The 27,141-nt window shown below is 40.2% G+C and overlaps 2 protein-coding genes across 2 annotated transcripts; both read left to right on the top strand.

The window, feature by feature from the left end:
- On the top strand, nt 1–15,383 carry LOC112576185 (elastase-1-like). Its single transcript, XM_025258462.1, has 6 exons — nt 1–683; nt 11,135–11,309; nt 11,771–11,876; nt 12,217–12,388; nt 12,593–12,738; nt 13,528–15,383. Exons 1-6 carry the CDS (start codon nt 326–328, stop codon nt 13,708–13,710), a joined length of 1,140 nt encoding a protein of 379 aa, XP_025114247.1. The 5' UTR covers nt 1–325; the 3' UTR covers nt 13,711–15,383.
- A 238-nt stretch (nt 15,384–15,621) lies between these two features.
- On the top strand, nt 15,622–23,120 carry LOC112576309. The gene is made up of 6 exons (XM_025258665.1): nt 15,622–19,705; nt 20,373–20,524; nt 20,824–21,010; nt 21,357–21,417; nt 21,768–21,929; nt 23,075–23,120. Exons 1-5 carry the CDS (start codon nt 19,636–19,638, stop codon nt 21,799–21,801), a joined length of 504 nt encoding a protein of 167 aa, XP_025114450.1. The 5' UTR covers nt 15,622–19,635; the 3' UTR covers nt 21,802–21,929; nt 23,075–23,120.
- Nucleotides 23,121–27,141: the final 4,021 nt, after the last annotated feature.

A 27,141-nucleotide genomic window follows, 5' to 3' on the forward strand; every position in this document is an offset into this window, starting at 1 on the left:
TCTAGAGTCAAAAAAGAACCTGATCAATGACGATGATTTCCCGAAGTATCAAACAAGCAAACCGATAAAATACGAGACGATCAGACCAAAGAACCCGTACAGCCCTCCATCTTGGTACACCCCGAAAACGCTCGAATTTAAACCGCTGGAGACGACGACTGCGCCAACGCAGGCTCCGACGACTGTAGTTGCAGTGACCACGAAGACTTGGAAAAGGAGGACGGACACTGTCTGGTGGGCGACGCCTTTACCGAAAGTTACCTGGCGATTCTTACCTGACCAACAGCCGCCATGGATCAAAGGGTTGCCGACGTCATCTACGACGATGGTGCCAGTCACGAGAACGCTCGCTCCTATTTTTAGACCTTTGCCGAGGTACACCTGGAGGCAGAAGCCGAGCTTCCTGGTCACCATACCTCCATCTGCTACAACATCAACGACGACAACAACACCAACAATCTCGTCAACAACGTCATCTACACCATCAACACCAACAACTGGTTCTACTTCCACGGCAACGACGCAGGCTCCCACGACAGCTCCTACGACAACCACAGCTACGACTTCAGCAGCGACACTGACGACAACAGCCATGGAAGCCAACACCACCATTGCTGCAGAGACGACTACGCATGCGCCGACTACTCCGAGTTCAACTTTGCCACATCGTGCACAGATGGCAGGTAAGAGAGAAAAAGTCGAGAAATGATGGCTTGTCCTCCTTCACCATCTTGACTGCACTGACTGTCTTTGGCTGTCTGACACGTGACCTGTCTTGACGACCGTCTGTGACTGACGACTGTCTTGATAATCTTGACAACTTGATCGCGGGCAACTGCAATAAATTTTTACCAGCAATTTTCTTTGAAGGAATTTTTGTTTCTTTGACAGTCGGTGTCATTTATTTGCTCGGAAGATAAGTCACTTCTGGAGGTGATTCACAGTTTATGAAAATATCTCATGTCAAAGAAGATTTTTTGCTATAAATAGAACACAGGGAATATTCACGAATCTTGTTTACTTTCCCCCGGTTTTGTTTGTTGTATTTAAGCTCCATTTCCCCACCTACCCAAGCCTGTGTGTTTGAGAGTCCATGTCAGCTGAAAACTCCTGACAACACACAAATCAGGTCTGAGTCCACAACCTACCCTGAGGTCAAGGCTGTAACCTAGCAACGCGCCCTTGTTTCCAAAGAAACACTTTCGGTTTATGTTCGTCATTAAAGGGAGGCGACACGATCGCGAGGTGGACAGTGACAGGTAAACCCATACCTGTAAATATTGACCACTCCCAGCTCAAAGGCTATTTTTCTAGACCATAGAGGCGCCACTGGCTGTCTCTGTAGCAAATCGACATTAAAAGGGGAGACTATTCTCGCGAGTTCTCTCCCCTTTCGGGCTCGAGGTCACGATTGTGTGCCCCTGTACACTTTGCACATAGCATTCGGGAGGACGTATCGAGTTTTCTGACCGGTCACATCCGAGGCAGACTGTAACCCGACGATTTGGTGTTTGTTTTCATTTTATTTGTTGTTTGTTTTTATTTTATTTGTTGTTTGTTTTCATTTTATTTGTTGTTTGTTTTCATTTTATTTGTTGTTTGTTTTCATTTTATTTGTTGTTTGTTTTCATTTTATTTGCTGTAGCCTCGTTTTGTACGCTGTCGTCTGCAATGTTATATTATCATTCCTCTACTTATTTCAATTCTCAGTTATCATTGTTATCATTGATAATTTCGCATTATTTCGCTGCCGCCTGTTCACTTATGGAGGAAGATCACCGACAAAACAAAATTTTTAGAAATGAATGAAAGAAATAGGAGAGAAGGTCTCAAAGAGCTCTTTGTTGCTGTGAGGTAAGAATGGTGACAGCAATGAAGCAATTCAATCTTCTCAGTGTGTACCGAGTGTCTCTCCGTTCTCTTCTACCTTCTTCCTAAGAGATGAGTAAACTGGAAGATAGATAATAGATTTGTGTCAAGTGAATAAAATGAAGAAACGTGTGAGAGGTTATGATATATCGAGGAATAAACCAGTGTTTTCTCCTTTTTCAATTTTTTTTCGTACTTTTTAATCCACGTCAGTCCACATCCACTTTATGTGTCCTTCTCTCCTTCCTTAACAGGAATGACTGTGTAATTATTAGACTAGGAAAATAAATAAGCTAATAATAATTTCCTTTTCTTTCTCTGCTGATTCAGTCTACTTTCGCTGTCTCAGAAATGTTCTCTGTCTCTATCTTTCCTTTCTCTCTTGTCCTCTCACACTCCTTCTTTCTCTCTCTCCCACCCCCACCTACCACAGCCACCGACCGGCCTCGATTTCCGGTTTCCACTCCACAAAAAACCTATTCTCTCCCCCTCGTCGAAGAGAATGCTCGCACCAGTCTGCACCCTTACTTAACGAGTGTTGCACGATGAACCAGTTGACCTCTCCACATGGACAGCGACCATCGAGAACAAGGACACCGCGGTGTTGACCGACAGCTGTCCGAGGGCTTGTCAGCGATGCTCGCATCCTCCTCTGTGGAGTTCGCGGACGCGGGCATCGCCATGCTGGAGAAAAGGCGAGATTAAGACGAGATTAGAAAGGCAACGATAAGACTGAGGTCACTACCGTGCAGACTTCGCATGCCGATGCTGTGTACTCAAGTGATTAATCATGATGGCGGACTCCACTGGCGTTTGTCTTTTTTGTCAGGGCGAAGTTTAAGGTCTAGATTATCTCCTGTCTTCCTGCGTTTGTCTTTTTGTGGGAGCAAAGTTTAGGGTCTAGATTATCTCTTGTCTTCTTTACAGATTAACGCTAATCTCACCGCTGCTTTTGTGCTTCTTTCATTTATTTCAAACGGGACAGTTCATGGTGGTTAATTTCAACTTAACTGAGTGACCTTTCTTCTTTTCTTCTCTTTTCTTTATCAGTGTTTCTACTTTGTTCATTCTTTTATTTATCTATTATTTCTTCTTTTATTGCTTCGTCCTTATTTGTTCTTGTGATTTGTGTTACATTTTCCCGTATTTTTAAAGCATTACATTTAAAATATTTTTTTTAATTTTGGTTTGCTACAGTTACGATTATATATGCTGGGGTCTTCGATCTGATGAGAAGCAATTTTGTTTTTTGGTTTGTTTTTTTTGTTTTTGTTTTTGTTTTGTTTTTTTTTTTTTTTTTTTTTTGTTTTTTTTTTTTTTTTGTTTGTTTTGTTTTCCATTTTAATAAATGACTGCTAGAAGTTTCCATGTTGTATACCGAACCTGTAAAATTAGACTGTAGTTTCCTATGGAGACAGTTCGTGGTTAGATGTCTTCCTGCCTTTCTCTAATATGGGGAGCCCATTCCCTGACATGTATCAGATATTTTTGTGTCTTACATCTCAACATTTTCTTACAGAACATCGTGTATGCTTCGGAAACACACTTTCAAACGACTTCAAACAATTTTAGGAAACATCAACACACACAAAAAATTTGAAGTTTCCGTTTCCTAGCAGGGACAAACCAGGTGCGGTTTATCTTTAGTCTGGGTGGAGCTGGGCGCTGGTGACCATAATCCACGCTGGCACAATCCGCCATGTCTGCTGCCAAGTCCCACAAAGGGAGCGCACTCGCGTCTGTTCCTTATTTCCTCCTTTGGTGTGTCTCCATGTTGTTCCTTCTGGTTTTTTCTTCTTTTTTTTTTTTCTTTCTTTTTCGAGCGTGTGCGGGGGCATTTTAGCCACGAGTTGTAAAAGCTGCGATGGACTAGGATGGAGACAGAGGCAGACACTCGAGGAATGTCATTCACCAGTGAACCACTTGTTTTATTTTGGGGTCAATCAGGATGCGAAGGGCGGAGATACATTGCTTCGTCAGATACTTCAGTTAATCCACCCAGAAAGCCGTACTCGCTGTCGATAGCTTTGATGCCTTTTTGAAGAATCTTTGTAAACCCATAACTCTTGTAGTGTGGTCTGGGGTTGAGGGTGTGATCAGGAACAAGGTGTGGAGTTACAAAAAAAAAAAATGAAATTGCACTGGGTTGAATGCACCCGGAAAGCACTGCTTAACCTTTCCAGCTTTTAGGTGCAGTTTGCAAGCATCTTGGGGAAGTGCAATCCGTGTATCAGGAAATGTTTTTCGTGTTTTCGGCATAGGAGGGTTTGTCTGTATGTTGTTGTTTGATGTAGCCGCTCACGAGGTTGATATCTTCCTCGCAGGTCGAAGCCAGTATACTTAAAACATGATGTTCTAAAGTACCCAGGGTGTTCTTTTATAACAGGGTTATCTTTTCTTTATTTGCGTATCATCCAATTTCTTTATTTACTTCTTTTCTCCCATACTGTCAGTTGCCTTCCTTCTCCAAGTCGTTTAACTTCTAGCTCTGTATTCTTTTCTTCCCTTTTTTTTGAATCCCAAACCATTCTGCTCTTCCTTCCTCGCTAAGCCAATCTTTTCATTTCTCCTTAATCTTCTTGGCCTCCTGTCTAATATTTTCAGGCATCTGTCAACATTTATAGCAATCTGACTGCGATCAGTGTCACCAGGATTAATAACACAGCGACAAAAATCCCTCGTCAAGGGAGAGAATGCATTCCTTAAAAAAAAAATTACGGGAAAGTCATGTCAGGTAAATGGGGTTATCGGGTCTTGTATGCGCACCTTTCATCGCCTTCTTACAGCTTGCCCTTGAACGATGGCCAAATGCTTTTCTAACCGAATATTATCTCCCTTGTGGAAGACTTCTGCACGAGCAGCATTGTTCTCCCTTGTGACGTACCACCGCTGTGACGCTCTGCGGGAAGAGTAGTCCCTTGTGTCTTTGTCTCGCGCTTACTGGTAGTTATGCAGTGCGTCATCGCGGACTGCCGCGAGATTCTCGCTACATGTCTGTGTTTGCCGAGACATTTCGCAACCTAACGTAAGTGCTACTCGCTGAAGGTTTGCGATATGGACGCCTGCCAGTTGATAAATTTGATATTTCCTATGAAGCCGAGCCGGCCAGACTGAGGCTGTGACGTAGGCGCATCACGATGTGACATTGCAACCCCCTTTATTACCATGTGTATAACCACGTGATCAAATAACTAAGAAACCATCAGGCTATCAAAACACACAGCAACAGATGACATTTGACCTCATATCATCGCCGTGTATAGGTGGACTGCTGTCTGTCTGCCAAGACCAACGCTTAGCCTCTTGCGAAGTTCTCCGCTGTTAGTCTCGGCGAGCCTAAACAAAGGATGTGACTAAACCGGAAGCTTTATAGTCTCATGCCTCGTTTTAGTAGTTAACTGGAAAAAAATCGTCTGACAGCAGTTCAGTAATACAAGTTCGTGATAGTATATTGAAGTCATCATTCTCACACGTACCCAAGTCTAAGTATGGGCGCAGATCGGTCATACTTCAGAAGTACGGAAGAGAATTATAGAAATAATTTGATAATTACAAATGACGGATAAGATATAAATCAAAATGAAAATATTTTTTAAATTGACTTTTTTATATCTAGAGTTAATTGATGGCGAAAATGAGCCGATGTAAAAGGGCTGAATAATACTGTCTTGATTTTTTTGTAATAATTTTTTTTATTTTCTCTCCTTCTCTGTATCTACTTTTCCTGTCTTTCGCTTTTTTCATTCTTTACTTTGTTTCCCTTTTTGTAGTCTTTCTTTCTTTCTTTTGACTTTTCCTTTCTTTCTACATTTCTTCTCTGTCTCTCGTCAAGATAGACTTCAACGTGATTGTAAAAGCTGTGTTCAAAACGACTTCAGTAAATAAATATTTATAAGAATAATATTTAAATAAATTTGTAAAAATAATAGTTATTAACACCTTTGAAAATTCTAGTTCTACGACCAAGATGGATCCACCCCCATCCGCCTCTCACTTTCTTCTCCTCCTCCCCTCCGCAAGTAATCCACGACCGGCATAAAGGAACATCAAAGGCTTAGGACCGAGAAGACCGCCCGTAATATGAATGACAGGTATGACAAAATATTTAGAGACAATTTCCAGCCAACGACATGGGAAAATCTTGCTTCGCCCCCCGACTGTGCCAGGTCTGTGATGCCTGCAAACACTTCTCTACACTTCCAATATTTGCGCTACCTCTTGCCCTTGTTATGGCGACTCACGGCTCGGAACTCACAGCAGCACGTGCTGCGCATCAGCTGTAACAAGGGGGCTTAACTGTGCCATCATCTTACTCTGTATCAAGAACATTAACAGTAAATGCTCTCCCTTTGATATCTTAAGTGGCTGTCCTTGAATTTCTGTCAAAAGCAAGTGAAGGGGAGTCTGAAAACTGTTTTAGCAGTTGTGAGTGTGAGCGGCTAGCCTTATTGTTCGTTTTTTAATTATGTTCGTTTTATTCTGAGTAAAGAAAAGGCGACTAATGGTTGACACAAGTGTGGCTACTGTAGCTCTCAGTCATTAAAAATTCATGATGGATGATTTCTTAAATAAACTTAATGTTGTACTCTTGACCTTCGTGCCTATTTTTTACAGTAATATCATTATTAGTTTTTATAATTCACTGATTATTTTCTGGTTGATGGCTTTCCATTCCAGCTTAGACTTGTGTCATCCAACAAATGTCTTCTTGGTTCAAGGGGGTTTGTAAACTAAAAAAAAACAAGATTGTTTCCTAGTGTATGACTTCTTTCAACAAAACCATCAGACTTTCTAGACTCGTCTAAGTTGTCTGTACTTTGTGTGTTTCTTTGTTTACTTTATTATGATGTGCTTTTAACACTCTCGGTTGCACGATGCTGCATCGTTTGCAGAATTCTTTTTTGTCTGAATGGATCATTTCCAGACATTTACAAGATAACTTTTGCCTCTGCAGTTTTATTAAAGTTGTTTACAAGCATAATATTGTTGAAAGTCGCTTATATGATACATTTTCCAACCCAGACTGTTAAAAGTTGTTTACATTGGTCAGTTTTAATGTGTACAATTGTATAGGACACACTCTTTTCATTTAAAGTCTTTTACAGCCTCCAGGATAGTCTGCCTAGAAAGATTGCTTAAAAGTTGTTCACATGACACAGTCGCTATGGATCGTTTGAAAAGAAAACACCAGTTCGTGGGAATCGACTGCTGACACAGGGGTGTTTATAGGGCCATGTTCATGTTTCTGAGTTAACTCAGCTTCAGTGGCATTCTGGCCTTGACATCGCATGAGCACAGTCTGTGCCAAAGACTACCTAACTATTCCCTTGCCAACAGCTATTTCGGCCGGCAAAAGTTTCTTCAGGAGTTACCACGCCTTGGGGACTGGTCAGAAATGCGTTTTGGACCCAAGACAAGCTTGTGAACATGAAGCCCTTTGACCCGCTTGGACCAGGCCAAGTCATCTGCAAACTGCAGAGTCAGACATTTTCAAACGCCTGTCGCGCCCAAATATTGGTTGTTTGAGTTCCTGATATAAATGACAACTGTTCTTGCGAGTAAAATAATAATTTTCGTATTCCTCATCTGTTGGAATAATCGCATTTTCTGTTCATACTTGTATCCTACTTGTAATCCCTGGTACTGCATTCTGTATTTGTTATCCCTCGTTCCTTTTTGTCACTATTTCTCAAATATGTCATGTCTTTCTTTTTACCTTCCCTTTTTTCAACAAATCTTATTTCTTTTTCTGTGAAGTCACACAGAAAGCCTTTAAAATTGTTCTTCCAAACAGTCATTAAGTCAGGTCACCGTGACAAAATCCGTTGTCGTGCGACTCCATCCGTTTGAGGATTCTCATATTATCCATATTCACATATGGCATAGTTCCAGGACAGAACTAATCTCAAAGGCCTCGACAATTTTTTGTTTTTTGTTTGAGAAACCTGTCTGCTAATCTCTTCCCAGACGTATCGCCGCTTTAGTTGTTTTGTTTGTTTGTTTGGATTTTTTGCCTGTTCCAAATGTTTCCCCCTGGAAGACGATGTGTGCGGAGGTTAATGACATGGCCTCTACCTGCCCGTGGGTGCTTAGTGCCTGGAATTCTCACCTTCATTAGCAAGTCCTTTGGCAAGGTTAGCAAGCAGTTTAGAGATTCTTAAAGACGAAACGAAGATCACAATGAGAGGCAATGAATCAGAGAAACTGTCTTCAGGTGCGTTTGCAAAAGTTCAGGTGGCATTTTAGGATGGATTTTATTTGCTCAAAGCTTAGTGTACCTGCCATTTTTAATTCCAATGAGTTAAATCTGAAAAGAAAGCAACATCTGTTAAGCTTTTTGCTGTTGAAGTGTGTATACATTTGTTCGGGTTTTTTTGTTTTGTTTTGGTTTTTTTTTTGCTTTTTGTTTGTTTAGTTTTTTGTTTTGTTTTGGGTTTTTTGTTTTGTTTTTTTTTTTGAGTGGGGGGAGAGGATACCCTGTATACATTAAGCAAAAGCATAGACAGTCTCTCACACAAATCATGAGAAAGGGGGAAAAAAAGAAAAGCAGACGCAGAGGGGAGAGAACTGTTACAAGACTGACCAGGAGTTACGTTCCCTCCGTGTCGCGGTCACTGTGTCAAGTCCGGAGATGCAGTGTGTGTATGGCTGCCCCCTGCAGGAAGTTGTTAAGCAGCAACAAATACAGATTGTTTAACACTCAGTCTGCTTCCGACTCGGAGGGAAAAAACTGATGTGAGTTAAGCGGAGTCTGATCCCCTGAGGCCAGATACACACTGGTAGAAGTATGTCAAGACAGGTCCTTGACCTTCGACATCTGTCAACCTCACGTACCGTCTGTGTTTGCTAGTGTGTGTATGTGTGTGTTTGTGTGTGTCTTGCGAAAAGGCATGTCTGACTTAATACTGAATACCTTTTACACATAATGTGTCTACAGGATACAGGGGAGTTTGTCATTTATTTCTTTTAAATTATTTTCGATTACGGTGCAAGCCCTTCCCTCTCTCTCCCTCTCTCTATCTCTCTCACATACACACGCACGCACAGATTTACTTACAAAGACACTCCATCAACCTCACAGCCAACACTCTCCATCTATTCACCACCTCAGAGGTTACAGGGAAGAAACTTTAGTGTAACCTAACTTCGCTTTGTGTCAAGATGTTGCTAGCTACATTCCACGTCTTCCATGAGAGCTCCAGCCATGTTTTTTTCTGTAAACAAGTAGGTTTGGGGATCTCAGAATGTGGTATGTTCCTTCTTTTGTGTTCACTTAAAAATAACCCCTCATGTAATGTTTGGCACCGCAAGCCCTCCAGGGCACTGAAAGAGAATGCGACCTTTCACTTCTGTTCACTGTGAAATCACAGCTGGTCCAAAAAGTCGGTTGGTGTCAACAAGTCCCTCACATGTCTAGCCATCATCTCGAATTCTAGCGCCTGTAAAGCTCCCTTTCCCTGTGTAGAAAAGAAACTTCTGGTTGACAAAAGATATACAAGCAAACTGAGACAGAAAATGGTCGATGTCTTAAAGATATATGCAAAGATGGACAAAAGGACTCGGTGTGACAAGAGCTTAGCCGGCACCATTTTTTAAAAGTAGTTTCTTTGTTTTTCCCTCTTTCAATCGGTCGTCTGGTTCACCACAGATTCCTTGAAGAGGTAGGCGCTGGGCAAAAAGTCGAAAAACAATCCTAGAAAGTGGGAGGGACATTCCTGGCAAGGCTGAACCACGTGACATGTCATGACAAAGCATTATAACATGTCATGTTCGGCAGATGACATGTGCAAAAGAATGTCATTAGACCACATGACTTGTCGTAAAGAGAAAGATCGAAACAGGAAACTAAGAGCTAGCATATACCACCCTAGTCTGAAACAATCAAAATAAAGAACCTTGAACCTTGAAAATGAAAAAAAAAATTGAAGAAGAAGCGATGAAGAAACAAACGATCTGAAAAAGGAGGATTGAAAGAAAAGAAAAGTGAAGAAAAAAAATAAGAAAAGAAAATGTTGAAGGTAAGTCAAAAGAAAAAGTCCCAGGCGCAGCTTGCTGACACTGGCCGTGGACATCAGGTATGTCCGCACATCCCACGCGCATCTCCAGGTGCACGGTGGCCGAGGCTCGGCATTCTCCATTGACTTCACCAACACACGGCATTGCTCCGCGGCCGAGTCGCTTCCGACAGACGGTTGCCCTGGTGGCGAGGGTACTGTCCCAGGTCCCCCGACCCCCGACCCCCAAACCCTTGACCCAGGTGAGGTCCGGCCAACCAGATTTTTGCTCATGCTCGGTGGTGGTCTGTTTGGCTGCACGAGACAACAGCTGACACCGTCCTCTGTTGTTGTTTACAAGCTGCAGCTCACGTGCATCTCACGCACAGGTAGCGCGGAAAGGGCATGAGAGAGACAGGTGTTAGGGGCCTTGAATTACTGGCACTGCTGTCAGGATGATGTGAAATTGCTTACCTCCTCTGATAACACTCTGGTCCATTCGTGGACGACACGCTTGGAAAAACGTGGGAAGAAAAAAAAAGAAAGAAAGAAAGCCCTTGAGTGTAAGAACAACCTGGAGTTATCTGCTCTTGAACTTTTGTTGAGATGCTGTGAATGTCTTCTTCCCTGGTGCAGCGGTGGTTCACTCGAAAATAAAAGCCAATTATGTTGCCTGGTTCTCGTGAGTATAATGCTGGAGTTATTTCCCATTGGCTATTAAAAAAAAAGATTGTCGAGGGATGTGATTGTGCTCTCATTATTTTCCATCTTGTGGCTTTTGCGGTTCGGATTATTCCTTTCAGTGTTGTTCTGTCTGGCTGAGATGTGATGCGAGTTCCTTAGGAGAATAATCAGAAAAAAGTCGATGTGTTTGAATGTGACATTGTATATTTTTATCAGTTATACAAATAGCAGTATATAAATATTTTATTCTTTCCCTTTTGTGAGCGTCATGAGCTTCTCCGTTCGGTGGCGAAAGGTATGCGTGTATTATTATTGATAGCAGTTGTAGAATTATTTTTATCATTTATAATTATTATCATTAACATCTTTTCCTCTCTCATGTCTTCCTTTGACAGAATACCAATTCTCTACTCTGTAGACCCTTGGTTACTCAGTCTTTTTATACCTCATGATGTCTTTTGATCGTTTTGACGAGTGAGCGGTGAGCCAGAATGTTGATGATAGCTTGATTCAAAACAATAAATAAATAAACAAACAGTGCTAAGTCTGCTTTACTCAGGCAACTATTCTGTCCCTTCCATTTCCAGAGCACTGCGGCATCATGGCCCGGCCGATGATCATCGGGGGTCGAAGGTCGAGGGCAGGTCAGTGGCCGTGGCAGGTGTCGCTGCAGATCATCGCCTCCGTGCAGCCTTGGCACCGGTGTGGCGGGGTGCTCATCCACCCGTCCTGGGTCCTGACGGCGGCGCACTGCGTGGAAGGGTGGGTAGCGCTACCCTGTCGATGATGTCACAGGTCACCGCGAAGAGGGGTGGGTGGGATGCATGATGGGTGTTCAAGCAACTTCAACACCGATGTAACATTTAGAAGCAGTAGCGATGACTTGCAAATGATGAAAAACAGACAAGAACTAGCAACGACACCAGAAGAAGCTTTGTGGTGATGGATAGGGGTGATGGTGATGGTGGTAATTAATACCTCTAGAAACTATCCAAAATCATGTCGTGCCTTTATTTAATCTTTCCTACACCTCATTATTAGTCTTACCTGTCCTGCACACCTTTTTTTTTTTTGCACTTTATACCTCTACCGACGCCTGACCATTGGTCTCATCTGGACTATGTTTTGTTTGTTTCTTCTTTATTACACTTTATACATTCCTTGTCCTCCGATGGTCAGTGCTTTAGGCGTATTTTCTCACCTGTATTTTACCTGTACCTTAGACCTTTTTACGGGGACGTGCGAAACTGGCGCGTGGTGCTGTCCGAGGACAACCTGGAGGTGGAGTCTGGCCGCGAGATTTACCGGCGTATCGCCAGGATTATAAGCGTGAGTAGTGTTCTCTCTCAATGTCCAGCACACAACATACCCTCCATCACTTTCTCCATCTTTCCTATCTATGTCGTCTATCCTCTCTTTCCTTCTCTTTTTCTTTCTTTCATTACCTTTATCTTTCTCTTTATTTCTCGCTCCCCAACTCCCATGCCATGGACAGACTCAATATATTTCCAGGATTCTATGTTTCACACTCACACACACAATACGGATGGTAAACACTGGCCGTCAGAACGAGAAATTCGCGACTGGGTAGAATGGGTGGACAGGTTGACAAATGAATTGCACGATGGTTGATCAAAACACGGTGCTTCTCTGACATGGTCCACCTCAGCATCCCGGGTACATCCGCACCAGCAACTTCCCAAACGACGTGGCCTTGCTGCAGCTGGACGAGGGCGCGGACCTAACGACTGGGGAGATCCGGGTGGCTTGTCTGCCTGAAGAAGACGACTTGCCGCCGGACTTCAGCGAATGCTGGATCAGTGGCTGGGGAGAAACCAGGGGTAAGTTCTTGTTTTTTTCACGGCTTCACCCACAGTAGACAGAAGACAGATAAATAGACAGGTGGACGAACAGACAACTAAATGTCTGGAGGGATGGACAGTCACCAAAAAAAAAAGTGTCAATCGTGGATCCACGACCGATGACAAACACGATTGTGTCAGATGGGCTTGTGGCAGAATATAATGTTTATCTCCTGTGTGCAGGATACGGGGGACACGAGAATGCGATGAACGAACTGCCGGTGCAGATCCTGGAGAACACCGACTGCTCCTCCATGTGGCTCCGTGTGGGCATCCACGTGCTGGACGACCAGCTGTGTGTGGGCTACGGCGACACTGGGGCGTGCTACGTGAGTCCTCCTGTCTGGCTGACTGCGCGTGCGTGTGGTTGTGTGTGTTTGTCTGTCTGCATGTGAGCCGTTTGTGTGGGTATGTGTCTGTGTGTTTAATTTGTGCGTTTTCATAAATTATGGGTGATTGTCTTTACGTATTTTTGTATGAGTATTTAATATGGGCTTTTATGTCTTTGTATTTGTTTGTTTATCTGTATCTTCGTGTGCTTGTATTCGATGATCGTGTGCATTTGCTAGTGAATCTGTGCTTAAATATCTGTCTGTCTATTTGTTTTTCATTGTAAGAGATTTCCACTTTTGTCTATTTGTCTGTGGGTCGGTGTTTTTATGAGTGTATGATTTTTAACTCACGCAGGAATCCTCGACAGTCTAGAAACTACTTATCAGTCTTTCACTGACAAAGTGATTAAGTCATTATTAATCTCAAGGTAATGTTTAAATGGTCCACCCACATTGTGCAGCCCTCGCGAACTCTCCTCGTGGTTTCTGGCGAGTCCTCCTCACCTTTTCGCACTAACGCCCACCACGTTTACGCCGCTTGCGTCAAGTCACGAGAATTTGTCCTCGCGCTACTTTTAAACAAAAACATCCTTGAAACCTTTTCCATTTCTCCCCACCCTTTTTTTTTTTTTTTTTTTTTAACTTCTATTTTTATTCATATCGATGAATTCTTGTCTTCTCCTACGCGTTTCTTGTTTTGATCTTTATACATGTTTGCACATTCTTTGCCGATTCCAATGCTCTTCTTTCCATCTCACTTCCTCCCTTCCCTTTCCCGTTTTCCAGGGGGATTCAGGTGGCCCACTGATGTGCGAGATGAATGGCCGGTTCTACATCACGGGGGTGATGAGCTGGCTGATCAACAACTGCTCGGCGCGAGGCTTTCCCAACGTCTTCACGAGGGTGACGAGTTATCTGGACTGGATCTACGAGAAGCTGGACTTCTACGAGTGGTGGCGCTACAACTGACGACGCTGGCGATGTAGTCGTCTTTCTTGGTGTGGATGTGAGTGAGAGAGTGAGTGAAGGAAACAGGCGAGTCTGATCACTGTCATTGGTATTGCATGAATGAATGACTGGGGCTCGGTTGACGAGGAGACAAGGTTCATAATCATACAACAGGTAGTAGCCGTTCATCATCACCCGAAACATAGTGAGTGTTGAGGTTCATCATTATTCAAAACCACTGGTCGTAATATCACATAGATGACATGTACAATCACTCCATGCTGCTGCTCTTGTGAAAATTCAAATCAATGTTATACAGTGGTATTGTAAACGAATATTATGTGTATATATATATATTTATAGCAAATAAAATATAAAAATAAGAGCATATTTAACAACCAGGTTGAATGTATGATCATATGAGGTTCTAAAGATTGTACGAAACATGAATTAACCCTTCGAACTCAATATCTCATTCACTATTTTTTTTTCTGTAGTAAATAGGACCCCAACTATAGATTCTGCTGTTTCCTTACCAACAACAACAACAACAACAAAAATCGAAATGAAAAAAAATATATAAAAAGATTGCATTCTGAAATACTGACCATATGATTTTCTGCATTTTTTTTTTTTTTAAATTAGAGCTCCACCATCAATGATTCTGCTTTCTTACGGGATGAAAATGAGAGAAAACTAAAGATGGTTAGCTGGAAGTCGTTTTTCCCTTAGTTATTTTATGAATGTTTACCTATATATATATATATGAGATATTTAAATCGTTATAACAACCAGGCTTTTGTCAGTCTGTATTTCTTTTGTCTGGTGGCTAAAGCTCTGGCGGGAGGAGAGTGCTCAAAGATCAGTTTTGCATTTAACAATAAATGCTATCATATCTTATCTGCCAAAACCCTCATAGTACAGATTTATATATCAAAACATAAAATAAAGTATCTTCTAAAAATGAAATTGATAATTCAATAGATTATAAAACATTCTCTTTTCATTTATATTTTTAAAAGAAATATGAAGCTTACATAGCTTCTCGAGGCTCAGGTCAAGGGAAACAATCTTTGTTTTGCATTGAGTGTGATTACGTACCTTGAGCAAGAAGGGAAATTTTGCGACGAAAAATCAAAATTATTACTGTATTTGAATGAACACCCGCTGGTGCAAATAAATACTAAGGACATCCACACCGTTTATAAGACTCCAATAGTTTTCACCTATTGTCTACTGTTGCTGAGATACACACATGTACCACGTGGTGGGTTAGTTTTCTTTTTCACCATTTCGGTTGTTGTTGTTGTGGATGATGATGATGATGATGATAACATGTTTGGCTGTTTTGACTTCTCATTTTACCTGTAATCAATATTGTACAGACTTTCCCACAATTTCAACACAATTTTCCACTTGTCGACTGTATTTACAGTATTGTATATTACAGCATATGCTCTACACTACCATCAGCAAACTTGCTTTAATTTTCAAATCGGACTGCTGGTAATTATGAACAATGCATAGCGACAGCATTGTCATAAAACTGAATTTCGCAGTCTTTTATCACATCATGACGACCTTGTAAATATACATTTAATATTTTTATATTTTTACAGATCCTTGTATATATTTTATATATTTATAGTCTTGTTGAATGACGGTTGATACTGCAGGAAATAAAGCTTGCTAACAGCAGCTACGACATTTGTTTTTTGTTTGTTTTTGTTTCTGTTTTTTGTTGCTGTCTTTTTTTTTTTGTTTTTTTTTTGTTTTGTTTTTGTTTTTTTGTTTTTGCTTGTTTTCATTTCTGTTTGTTGTTGTTTGTTTGTTGCTGGTTTTTTTCATTTTGTTTTGTTTTTGTCTTTGAAATACTGCTTATGTCCCCTGCTTCACAAGGAACAGCTATACCAGAATATTTTCTATTCACTCGTGTTCAACAGTTCAGCTTCTGGCAAAGGCCAAAAAGAAATAATTTCTGAAATATTCTTACTTTTTTCAAAGATGCTATATGAGACATTTCCAGATGGCCAGTCGCTTCAGGACCTGCTGGGAGCAGAGAAGGGGGTTATCGCGTGCAGGTGTCCGCGGATACTTTTTCTTTTTCTTTTTTTTTCTTTTTTTTTTTTTTTTTTCACCATCCTCGTACGCACTCGCTGTCCTTGCCCCGCCCACTCGTCTCTGTAGTGTCGGCTTAGGGTTGAAAGGGAAAACATTGCCGAGACCGCTAATAATACTAAGGGACTTGTATAGCGAACTAATCCTGGTCCTTTAATAAAACACTTCGAGGCGGTAAACACTTTGAGAGCTTTGACGACAAGTGGATGATTTTTTCGAGAAATATCCCCCGGTCGGTGAAAGTGTTTTAAGCCCCTTTTAAACAAAGACAAATATGGTTAATGTTTGACAAAATTTTAAGCAACGTCTTGACGGATGTATAAAAATTTCGTTAAATTTGGTCAAAGGTTCGCCTTTATTTCTTTTTGTCCGGTTAAGAGGACATTTTGGAGAAGCTGGCCCCTGACAAAAATGTAGAGCAGCTATGAGTGCTCCTTCCATTGCTCGCCCTAGCCTAAGGGGAGAGAACGTTGGAGAGACAACTCATCCACCCCCCCCCCCACCACCACCACATGCTCGTGGTGAATCCGTTCTGTAGTGAGCTGACTTGTCCTCAGAAGTAGGAATCTCTCTCTCACACACACACACTCACACAAACACACACACCAACTCCAGCGCGTAAAGCCACAACAATAATATTCGGGAAGTACGAATAAACATCAGACTTTTGGCAGAATGCCATGATTTATGTAAATAACAATAAAAATGGTCCGAAACACGGCAGACACACATATATACATCCAAGACACGAATGATAATCTATTTCCATCCCACAACCCCTGACCTCTGTAGACACGGTCTAAAAGCCACTGAAGTGTGGCGGCCTGCGCTACCAGCCAGCCTGTCAAGTAAAAACTTAGTCTTCATACCTGTCCGACAAAAAACCCTCCAGGTACAATCTCCATTTCCACCTGTCTGACGAGACGGATCGCTCACTCACGGAAGGATGCTAATAGTGACATCAAAGAACCACTGTACTTTACGAGGATGTAGCCCCCAGGCCATGTTAACTGACTAAACAGTCCTTCCCAATCAGCTTAAAATGTTTATTTTTAACAAACAAGACTGGTATAACAGAGGCATCCTCAGCCATCTTGAGCAGGAACGGATGTGGATGGGTGAGCTGTGAAAATCGAGGATTTTCCCCACCTGATGAGATGACATGTAACACAGAGTTTAGCTGAAGACGATGTTTACTGTGGGTAATCAAGGCCAGCTGGAAAGTAGTAAATAGTACCCGTGATTAACACTGTGCGAAGAGTCATCCACCCTTCCCTCCACTCACGAAGCGATCCCTGGCCTCAGCTCGTGTATCCTCCAGTCTCTGTGCTACGAGCGCGATATCTCTAAGGTCGAAGGTCAAGTGGTCTAAGTCGCTGATCGACGGCCACAAAGGTGGAGGGCTGAGTGAGACAAGTGTTGTTGCATACTTCCGGCGAAGCGCAAATCGCATCTGTGATTCCTTCACATCGTGAAGCTTTCGGTGCGAGTGCCTTGACACACTTTCTTCAGCTGTCACCGAATGTCGACACAGTTGCAGCCCTTTGGGGCAGTGTCGTCAACCTTGTATCTGCTTATCGCTGGAGTTGATGTGAGACATGAAGGACACGTGAAAAGGGCCGGCATGTAGAAGAAATTAACTATGTAACAACAATTTGAACACCAAAAAAAAAAAAAAAAAAAAAAATCTCGAATGACATTAGAGAATACGAAGACTTTATTCAATAGGGAAAACGCCATCTTGAAAGGGATGGAGGTAAACACATAACATCATAACATTTATGACAAATTTTCAGTTTATTATACATTGATAAACTGAGTGAGAGAAAGAGACACTTCCTTCAAAGAAAAATCTTGCGGACGATGAAATCCACCCGCTCGCATCGCTATTACCGGTTGTGAAGCGCGTTCGGTCGACGGAAAGAGCCCAGGCGTAGCTCGCTCCCAGGCGCTGCTGCTCGCTACATATGAGTATTTCCGAGGCGCTTCCCACATCCCAGGGAAAAGAGGCTCGGGACAAGCGAAAACGGAGAGGCAAACAGTTGCAATAAAACAAAGTAACACAAAATAATAAAATATTTAGTTAAAACAAAGAAGATTGATTTACAACCTAACATAAAATAACCAGAGATAAAAAGGATTGAAAAAAATTAACATTTACTGCAATGGTAACTCAATAATAAAACTTTGAAATTCAAATCTTTTAAACTCGATATGGAACATGTAAAGGCTTAAAAAAAAAAAAAATACTGATCCGCTGTTTACTACACAGGTGTTACACAATAAAACTGGGCGGGTGGGAGGGGGCAAGGGGGTAGTAAACTGCCGTTACGACATCGACGTCACAACATTGGCCTCAAGTTGTTTTCCTTCCCGAAAGAGTTCCAAAGCTTTTGTAACATACACGTTTTAAGCAGTATATAGTGTGATATAAAATACTATACCTTCCAACCGATTACGATTTAGCATATGCTTAAATTATTGCTTATTTTTTACACATTGTTTTGTTCACTTGGCAGCCATAAGGAGTTTTGTTTTCTGCTTTACCTCAAGACAATGCTGCAATCTTCACACAAAAATAAAACAATCTAAAAATAGATCAGTTACGGCGAGCATATATAGCTACTTAATTAGCGTGCTGATAAGTTTTTGGAGAAGATGATTACACAATGTCAATATTAAAACGTAAGCGTAAAAATGTAAACGTGTTGCAAAATATAAAAGCATAGCTTTAAATAGATGTTTTACTATATATACTTCGACATAGATTAATTAAGATTTTTCTCATGTATATTTTTACAGTAAACTCAAAAAGAAGACCTCCAAGCCAAGAGAAAAAGGATTTTTAAAAATTTAAACATTTACTGCAATGGTGAAACAAAAATAATAAAACTAGAGTTACAGAAGCATATATCACTATAATTATCAAGGTAATAAGTTTTCGCAGAAAGATAGTATGATGTAATTTTTTTTAAGCGTAAACGTGTTACAAAATAAGTTATAACAGTCCCCTAAACGCATAGGTTTTAGAAAGATTTTTACTATTTCATATTAGGGTTTTTATCCATGTATGTTTTTACGATAAATTCCAAACTGTTGCCAATGTTTAACGGGGAAAACCCATTCGCACCCTCAAATAATAGGTTTTCCACTGCAGTAATTGGTGGAAATTTGCACAAAATTAAAATTACATTTATGAAGTGTACAAAACAGGGAACGTCAAATGCTTAATACAATTATCTATTAAATAATTTTATTCATTGAAAATAATGTTCAAAAGGCTATAACCGATCAACCCCCCACCACCACCATTCACTGAAGGGCTCGCACGTGGTAGAAGCATTTTTTTCATAGCGCATTTTTACGTAGTATTCTTTTCTGTGGTGAGTATAGTTTTTCAGTTCTTAATTAAAGAAGTATAACAATTTAAGTGGGTTAGTTCTAGGCTAAATAAATCAGCTCGATTAGTAAATGAAGGTATACGTGCTTCCTCCGATGCTGAAATGAATTGAAACTTTTACGATCTCGAGTGAATTTTAATAGTAATGTCTCAACTAGATGATCGAATAGATACGTTCCCTTTACATGTACACCGAGCTCTTACAATAATGTACTTGAAATTTACATAGAATAACTATAAGCTGTTTATAACTAAGAAGACATTATATTAATTTCCATCACGTAGGATGCAGCTGTCATTCCTCGAACATTAAAGCGACTATATTTTGTAAACAGCTGCCAAATGTTACATAAGGCAAAAGTGAAAGCAGCAGTTGTAATATATGAATGACAGTATTGCATTAGATGTATTCTTTGTCAGTTTAGACAATGGAAACATCTTTTAAAACTTCTAAGAGACCAACTGCCTATAATGTCTTCTGCAGTGAGAGGCTTAAGGGTAAGTGTCATTCTTTATTCTTTTATAGTAAACTAAAGAGCTGTCTGCAATTTGCAGTTGCCTGTTGTACTACAATAATTATCCAAATTAGTGCAATTGATAAGGCTGCTGGGTTTTAATTATGGGACTTTACAAAACCAAAACAATACAAAAATAGAAATACCTAATGTAGATTTCAAATCACAGGCAGAGTAGCATAACAAAATTAAATATTTCCTAGTCACACAACGGTAAGCAGAATGAAGCACACACCTGTGGGTTGTTTTGGAAACTTAATGTACAGTGGCATCTTACTACCTCTTGTACTGATGTTGATATATACATATATAGTTATGTTAAAAAAAAAGAAGCACTAGCATAACAGAATAGATAAATTCAGTGTTACTCTAGTTCTTTGGGCTGCTTTTCATTGGTGGTTAAGGTCATTTAGAATCATAAATTCTTTAAGCCTTTTTTTATAATATAAATGATAATACAAAGCTATAAATTTGAGAAAGACTGGGGTAAGATATGGTAATAATATGTTAATGCCAATCTCTGTTCAATTAAAGATCAATACTAATAGTCAGTATTGAGTTTGACATGATGGTTGACTTGTTTTGGCTTTTTTATTTCTGTGATACCTGCATGATACTATCCATCCTGTATAGTGTACATGTCTTTCCAGAAAACCGACATGCACGTTTCCAGTCTGAGGACTGGGGAAAGCAGTGGAGGAGCCTGTCCGAAGACGAGAAAAAATATTATGAAGATATAGCTTTCACATTAAGAAACAAAAGTCTTGATGTGAATGCCCTGTTAAAAAAGATTAAAAACATTGTAAGCTACCTGATGTCTTGAAAGTAAAATGTTACATAATGTGAACAACAAAAAAATTTCATCCACCAGATTTATGTGCTTAGCAATCTGCTATGTTGTGGTGCTTCAGGTATCTAGACTACTTACTTTTTCATTAACTTTATTTATTTCCAAGCATTGTTATTCAGCATGGACTGCTGCAGAAAAATTTGACTGTTAACTTCAACTAAAATTTAATAAGAAGCAAAACAGCCCTTGATATATAGAACTCAAATTATTTAGATGTTGGGATTCTTATAATGGTGCTTGCTATCTTGCAGACGACTGTGCTTCGAGAAAATCAGGAGGAGGTCAGGAAGGCAGCTGGTATAGAATCCATGTGCACACTTGTGTACAAGGATGGTTCCTTGTCATGCACTGGATTTGGCTGCCTTGGGAACCTCCTGAGCGACCGAAGAACTTATCAGAAGCTTATGGAGTTCGCAAACATTGCTTCTTCAAATAGCGGTAATGATTACATTTGTGGTTTCTGTGCCTTGCACTGTATCCTGTCATGTCACATGTATCTTTATGGAAACAGAGATGTTGAATTTGTAGATTTGTCTAGTCATTATACAATATGACACTATAGTGCATAAATGCAATACTTGGAAGGCTATTTGTACTGTAAGCTTGGTGTAATTGTTAAAGCTTGGTCTGTTTTGTGTTAGGGCTATAAAATTTCACCCTTTATCTTTTCTTTTTTAATCTACAAACTCAAGTATTTCAATTCTAAGTGGAAGCATAAACATATTGATACGTACTAGTAATTGATATTTTCAATGCAATAATAGCATTAGGTTTGTGCTTGCAGTGAAAGAGTCTATTAAAGAATTAAGGGAGAAGGTGGCATTTGAAAATGTCCAAAATTGCAAAGTATGTATCATTCATTATTTTCCAGATATGCACAATATGTAAAAATATGATACCTGTTGTTTTTTCCCCTATTATATGATGGCACATGACCGTAAGTCCCCTGACTTAAAAATAGTTTTGAGTATTCCTCGATTCTTTCCCCCTCCTGTAGACTCTACAGCAGTGCTTGTCTCTGCTCGTACAAAGCTAAAAATTCAAGGTCCCGTTAAAGTTAGCATGATTATGTGGCAACATTTTAGCTATAAAGGGAAAAAAGTGAACTGAGTAAATGTTTTCTGAGGCTCAGTGGGGCATAGAACACGAAGGTTGAAATTTTAATATTTCACTGGCATGGCTCTTATATTTGTAGAATCTCAACTGGGGCTGACCCAGTTTCCCTATAAGAGGGCAGAGAAGGGGGATTTTCTTGTAACAGGAGTTCCCCCTAGCCTCCTCCCTCTCCAGCCACCAGCAAAACTGGCGACCAAACAGCTACAAGAGCTGCTTATGAAGTGATTGTGTCAGTCGCCAGGTATGGAACAGCTTAATTTTGTAGTCTATAAATTTCTTCATTAGTGAAGAGTATGATTTTCATTTGTAATTTTATGCTTTTGTCAAGAATCTCAGTGATACCTGTGCTGTAAAAGTAACCTTTGGGACTGTAAAAAGCAAGTAGTGACTAGGCATACTTCTACACTCCATTGTTAAGACTTTACTATACATGAGTTTTGCTTATTTTTAACTTTGCGAGGATGACCAAGAATAACACGCAACAGACAAACATACCATCACAAACAAACACAGAAACATTCATACAGAACTCAAACAAATGCAGTCACAGTACTGCTCCAGCACTCGAACATAGAACACAACAGACAAACATACCATCACAAACAAACACAGAAAATTATACAGAGACTCAAACAAATGCAGTCACAGTAACTGCTCCAGCACTTGAACATATAAACAGACAGACAAACATACCATCACAACAAAAACACAGAAAATTATACAGAGACTCAAAAAATGCAGTCACAGCTAACTGGCTCCAGCACTTGAACATATAGGTACACAAGAGAGAGAACAATATATACAAAACCTAAGCCTAGAGACACAGAGAGACAGTGCAGTCAACACCCATCACTGACATGCAACAAAACAACAGCACACAGAGATCATGTAGACACTTATAGATGTACAGCCAGCAGAAAATACAACTGTGAACCTATTGCCAAGGTAATTATCTTAAAGATTTAAAAATAAAAATTTCAGATAATATGGTCGTGCATTTTCTTACATGATAAAATTTATGAACGAAGTCTTGATGCATATTTTTCACTGCATTCTTTTGTCTTTTTTTCCTGTTTTGCTAAAATTACTGACCATTAAGACTTTTTAGTTATATAGGATCTAATGATTTTTAAGTTCGGCACAATACTAGTACGGGTCATGAACATGTTAAACTACAGCTTTTGCTAATAAGGCTTATGAAAAGTATGATTTCTAGACTTTGTTTACAAATAAAATTGCTACAAGGTGGTTGAATGCTAGATGTAGTGAAGCAGGCAGACACCTACATTTATATAGATGTAAAAAGAGATTGCTTTTAGTTCAATTTGCAAATTTACATTATTATAGCGCAATTGAATATTTTTGTGTTGATTGGTTATCTGTCAGCCAGCCTCCCAACAGGACCTTGCAGATCAGCCCTCAACCAAGTGGTATGTTATGTTTAGAATACTTTTAAAATACTAAAATAAGCACCAAAATTAACCATTATCAGCTGTGAATCAAGCTTATTCATCATATGCTGAGCTTTTAGGTGACAAAGAAATGAATATTTAAAATTAAAGCAACCCTAACAGACAAAATCGGAAATCAGCTCAGTCATGTGAGTGATATTGCAAGATGATCAACACATACAGCCAGGGAGCCTGCATGTCTACAATGGTCCCTAGAGCTATGCCCTGGCAGTGATAGCCAGGGTGGATAGGATGAGGATGGGCATAGTGCTAACAGGCATAAATATCAAGGGCATAGGTAAATCTTATCTGTTAAGCAAAAAAAAAAATGCATCTTCCCAGCTGATGTGTATTCCGGGCTTCTCAGAGTAAGATCAATTTGTATGGTCACTGGTGAAAACTGTAAGGAAGCTCATAACATGAGAAGACGGAAGAAGTCCTGATCACCAGTTTTATCAGACCAGAATTGTTTTCAGAATGTAGCACAATGTGCATAAAATGCCTTCTATATATGGCAAGATATTATGCAAAGAAGTTAGAGAAATACAAACTAGTATGGTTCTATTGCTGTGCAAAGCATGAGTATAGTGGCATATGGTGATGGGGACATGATCATGCAGGATGGATATATTTTTTTTTTTTTTTGCTTGAAAAACTTGATCTTTTTCAAAATGAAAGCATAAGGGTTTTAGATCTTGTGCCTCACATTCTCTCAGGTTCTCCTGGTTCACAGGGATACAGTTGTAGTGTGCCATGACTTGCTTGTGTGTGAAGAATAAATCTCCCGCATATATGCAATTAAGACTTTTTTTGTGGATGTGTGCTAAAATTAATATGCGCTTTCTTTATTCATACAACGCTGGCCGAGCAAGCGATGATTACGGAGGTACTTGTTTCTGTTTGCAGGTTGTCAGTGCTTCTGGATTTGCTGCCCAAGGCTTCTGAAAATAAGAATCAGTGAATGACAGATTCAATAAACTACTACATTGCAGATCGATGTGTTCATTTAGTTCAGCTTGGAGTCTGCAGCTCTCTCCCTTAATTCTTGCCGCAATTTTGGTATCCATTTATGATCTTCTTTACACGTTTGTGTGTTATAGGATTTCAAAAGGTATTTATTTTCAAAGAGCCAGAACAAAACAGATGAGATACGTTTAGAGAACTAATACTGAATGAGAAATTATTACAATTATGTTGAACACAAGAACATGTTGAATGAGCAAGATAAAAACAATTGCTCACGAATAAACTCTCTACGGGTTAGGTTTTTTGGAGTTCTCATCAAATGGATAATTTGCATTCTAGCTATTTTGATTAGAACTACAAAAAATGTTTCCTCACATTTTTTCACTTATCTGAATGAGTACTATCCAAAAGATGCAGCTTGTTCTATAGTCTGGACTAGATATACATTCAACTCAAACTGTTAATTGTTCTTGATATTATATTTATGATGATGATGATATCAGTCTGTTTACGAGCAGTGTTGTAGTAAGATGCATTACATTTTAATGTAAAATTTATATGTGCAGGAATCAGAGTCACTTGGGATGCCAAATTCTGATGAAAGCATTGGCCAAGACAGTCTTGGGACCTCTTGAGGCCCTCACAAAGCATACCAAGTGGCAAAGATTTTAAAAGCCATTCGCCAGAGCAAACCTGCTGCTTAGAAAAATTTAACGTTATTTTTCAAATATACAGGGGAAAATGATAAAATAAAATCAAAGAAAAAATGAATATCTAGTTTTGTCATGATTACCTTTGATTTGTTCGGTTTATCTATGTAGGAGGACAATGTAGTAAACGAGCAGTTAAAAAAAACCAACTCTATGTGTTGTGTAGCTAATATAAGTTATCTTGTCCTTATACTTTTGCGTGTTAGAGATGGAAATCAAATGCTGGTAATGTGAAGCTTTACTCTGCTGTGAATTCTAAAATCAAGTGGTTATTCAAAAGGAACAAAGTATATTATAACATGTCAAAGGGCCAAAAAAGGGGTGAGAGCGCATGCGAAAGTGTATTACTGGCACAAAAGAATTCTTTGGTTTAAAACTACATCTAGCACTCTGAGGGTCTTATCGGTGCGTCTGGTTATGCAACAACCCATGTACTATATAGCTGCAATCAATGATGATGTCTCGCAGCTCTATTGTTTATGCCAATCGTTGCATTTTTGAATACGGACAATACACGAGAATAACGTGTGTCTACAGTTGGATCCTAATGATTGGTTTGTAAAATGGTCGTGACTTTCTCCAGACGACATTTGGTAGCTGCAGTCTCCGAAAATGTGAATCTGGATGATTTGAATATGAGTCACACATCTTGTTTTTAGAATCCCAAAACACCTGATGTTTTCAAAGTCAAAGAAAAGATATCTCTCATTGGTTTTATAATTTGGGATTTGGACGGTGGTTGAGTTTAATATAAATAGTGTGTGCGTAACTAACTCAGCCCATTACACTAGAATGAGGAGTGTGTCGGTTCAGCACAGCATAAGCAAAGAAAGCGATTACAGGATGTAGTAGATTGTGAGTGTACCAATTGCTCCCAGCGACGCGTTGTACCACAGGAGGGGTAACAGACAGGAGACAATCGGTGTGCAAACGCCACAATCCCAACCGGTCCCCTGGCCTTTTCTCCTTCTTAGCCATTCTGAAACTATACTATGAAGCCACCCTTCAAGACAAAATATGCAGTGGCCTTAAAGTCAATCCTCTCGTTGCGTTTTCTTTGGAATAGGGAGTTAGTCTGCTAATGCATGTCTCCGCTTTCAGATGGGGCACTTTTGAAGGACGAATTCAAGCGTTTGATCTTCGAAGTCACTGATACAAGTTAGAGAGCGTTCCAGTAACATGTGTTTTGAGTAACTAACATTCAACTGTTACTGACGGATTGAACGATCATAATTGGGATTACTGCCTGTTGCCATCCCTCAAGAAAGAAGTGATATGTGCTTATAGGTTACATTGCTACCTTCATAATGGGTGTTCTCTTGATCCAGGACTGTGGTGTAGGAACCAAGGGGATAGCTGCCCCTACAAGAAAAGACACTGAGGGGACAAAAACACATGTTTGTCCCCATCGCCAAGCCTAGTCTTCTATGCCAATCGGTCGTATGTTTCATCTTCGGTGAGTGTCAGTGGGTTGGCCCATTTTGATGTTCTAGTATTGAATTCAGAAATAAATAACCCTTCAAACACGCAACGGAAATTGCTTTACACGAGCACTCCAAGTAAATATGGGCATCAAACAGCAGGATAGTATGAAGGTGGGCATGCGATTCATTAGCACATGGTAACATTTGTTGGACAAGGCTGATTCAACCCTAAAATATATATCTCACCTTTGTACCTCTGTACTATAATAGTCACGACTTTCGTGTTTTTTTCTCCATTTCCTATTCCATCATAGCTTTGCTGTCTGTCATGTGGTAACTTAAATACGGAAGTAACAATGGCACCAATTAGGGTTCAGGGTAGCTTCATTGGACAAACCGACAGGGCCATGTAAGAGAAGGAAGGCGTATGTGCGCTAGTTATTAGCAGGCGTGTAACATGATGAGGAGCGGCAGAATGTGTTATAAGTGGAAGACAACCATATAAGTGGCTACAGTCGGTCCCTAGACTGGGAAAGGCTCGACTCTGTATAGCAGCAGTGGAGCTTCGCTGAGGGCCGCGTTAGAGTAAACTTGTCGCGATCGAGGGCGTACGATTTCGGCGTTGTGATATTGAAATTGGTGACCTGCATACGTTACTGAGGTAGTTAGAATCAGGTCTAACTCCGCCAACGTGCGGTTCCCCTGGGCAGTATTTGAACAGTTCGGTGTCAAACAGGGAATACGGCAAGCGCTGCAGCCACGCAGTACATTTGAACCGACGTTCCCTATTGGTGTCTTCAACGATGAGGGTTCTTATTTTGTGTCGACAGATTGCCACAGAGTAAGAACAGCGTGTCCAAAATGAGAGCTGAACCAGAACATCTCTCGGGTTGGTGGGTTTT

The sequence above is a fragment of the Pomacea canaliculata genome, linkage group LG11 (assembly GCF_003073045.1).
Source record: "Pomacea canaliculata isolate SZHN2017 linkage group LG11, ASM307304v1, whole genome shotgun sequence".
Classification (NCBI taxonomy): Eukaryota; Metazoa; Mollusca; class Gastropoda; order Architaenioglossa; family Ampullariidae; genus Pomacea; species Pomacea canaliculata.

Excerpts from the sequence above, each read along its gene's own strand:
- LOC112576185 (XM_025258462.1), top strand. The coding sequence starts at position 326 with ATGGTGCCAGTCACGAGAACGCTCGCTCCTATTTTTAGACCTTTGCCG. Across the intron at positions 684-11,134 it reads ACATCGTGCACAGATGGCAG|AGCACTGCGGCATCATGGCC; the intron begins GTAAGAGAGAAA and ends TTCCATTTCCAG. Across the intron at positions 12,739-13,527 it reads GCGACACTGGGGCGTGCTAC|GGGGATTCAGGTGGCCCACT; the intron begins GTGAGTCCTCCT and ends CCCGTTTTCCAG.
- LOC112576309 (XM_025258665.1), top strand. The coding sequence starts at position 19,636 with ATGGAAACATCTTTTAAAACTTCTAAGAGACCAACTGCCTATAATGTC. Across the intron at positions 19,706-20,372 it reads CTGCAGTGAGAGGCTTAAGG|AAAACCGACATGCACGTTTC; the intron begins GTAAGTGTCATT and ends ATGTCTTTCCAG. Across the intron at positions 20,525-20,823 it reads TAAAAAAGATTAAAAACATT|ACGACTGTGCTTCGAGAAAA; the intron begins GTAAGCTACCTG and ends GCTATCTTGCAG.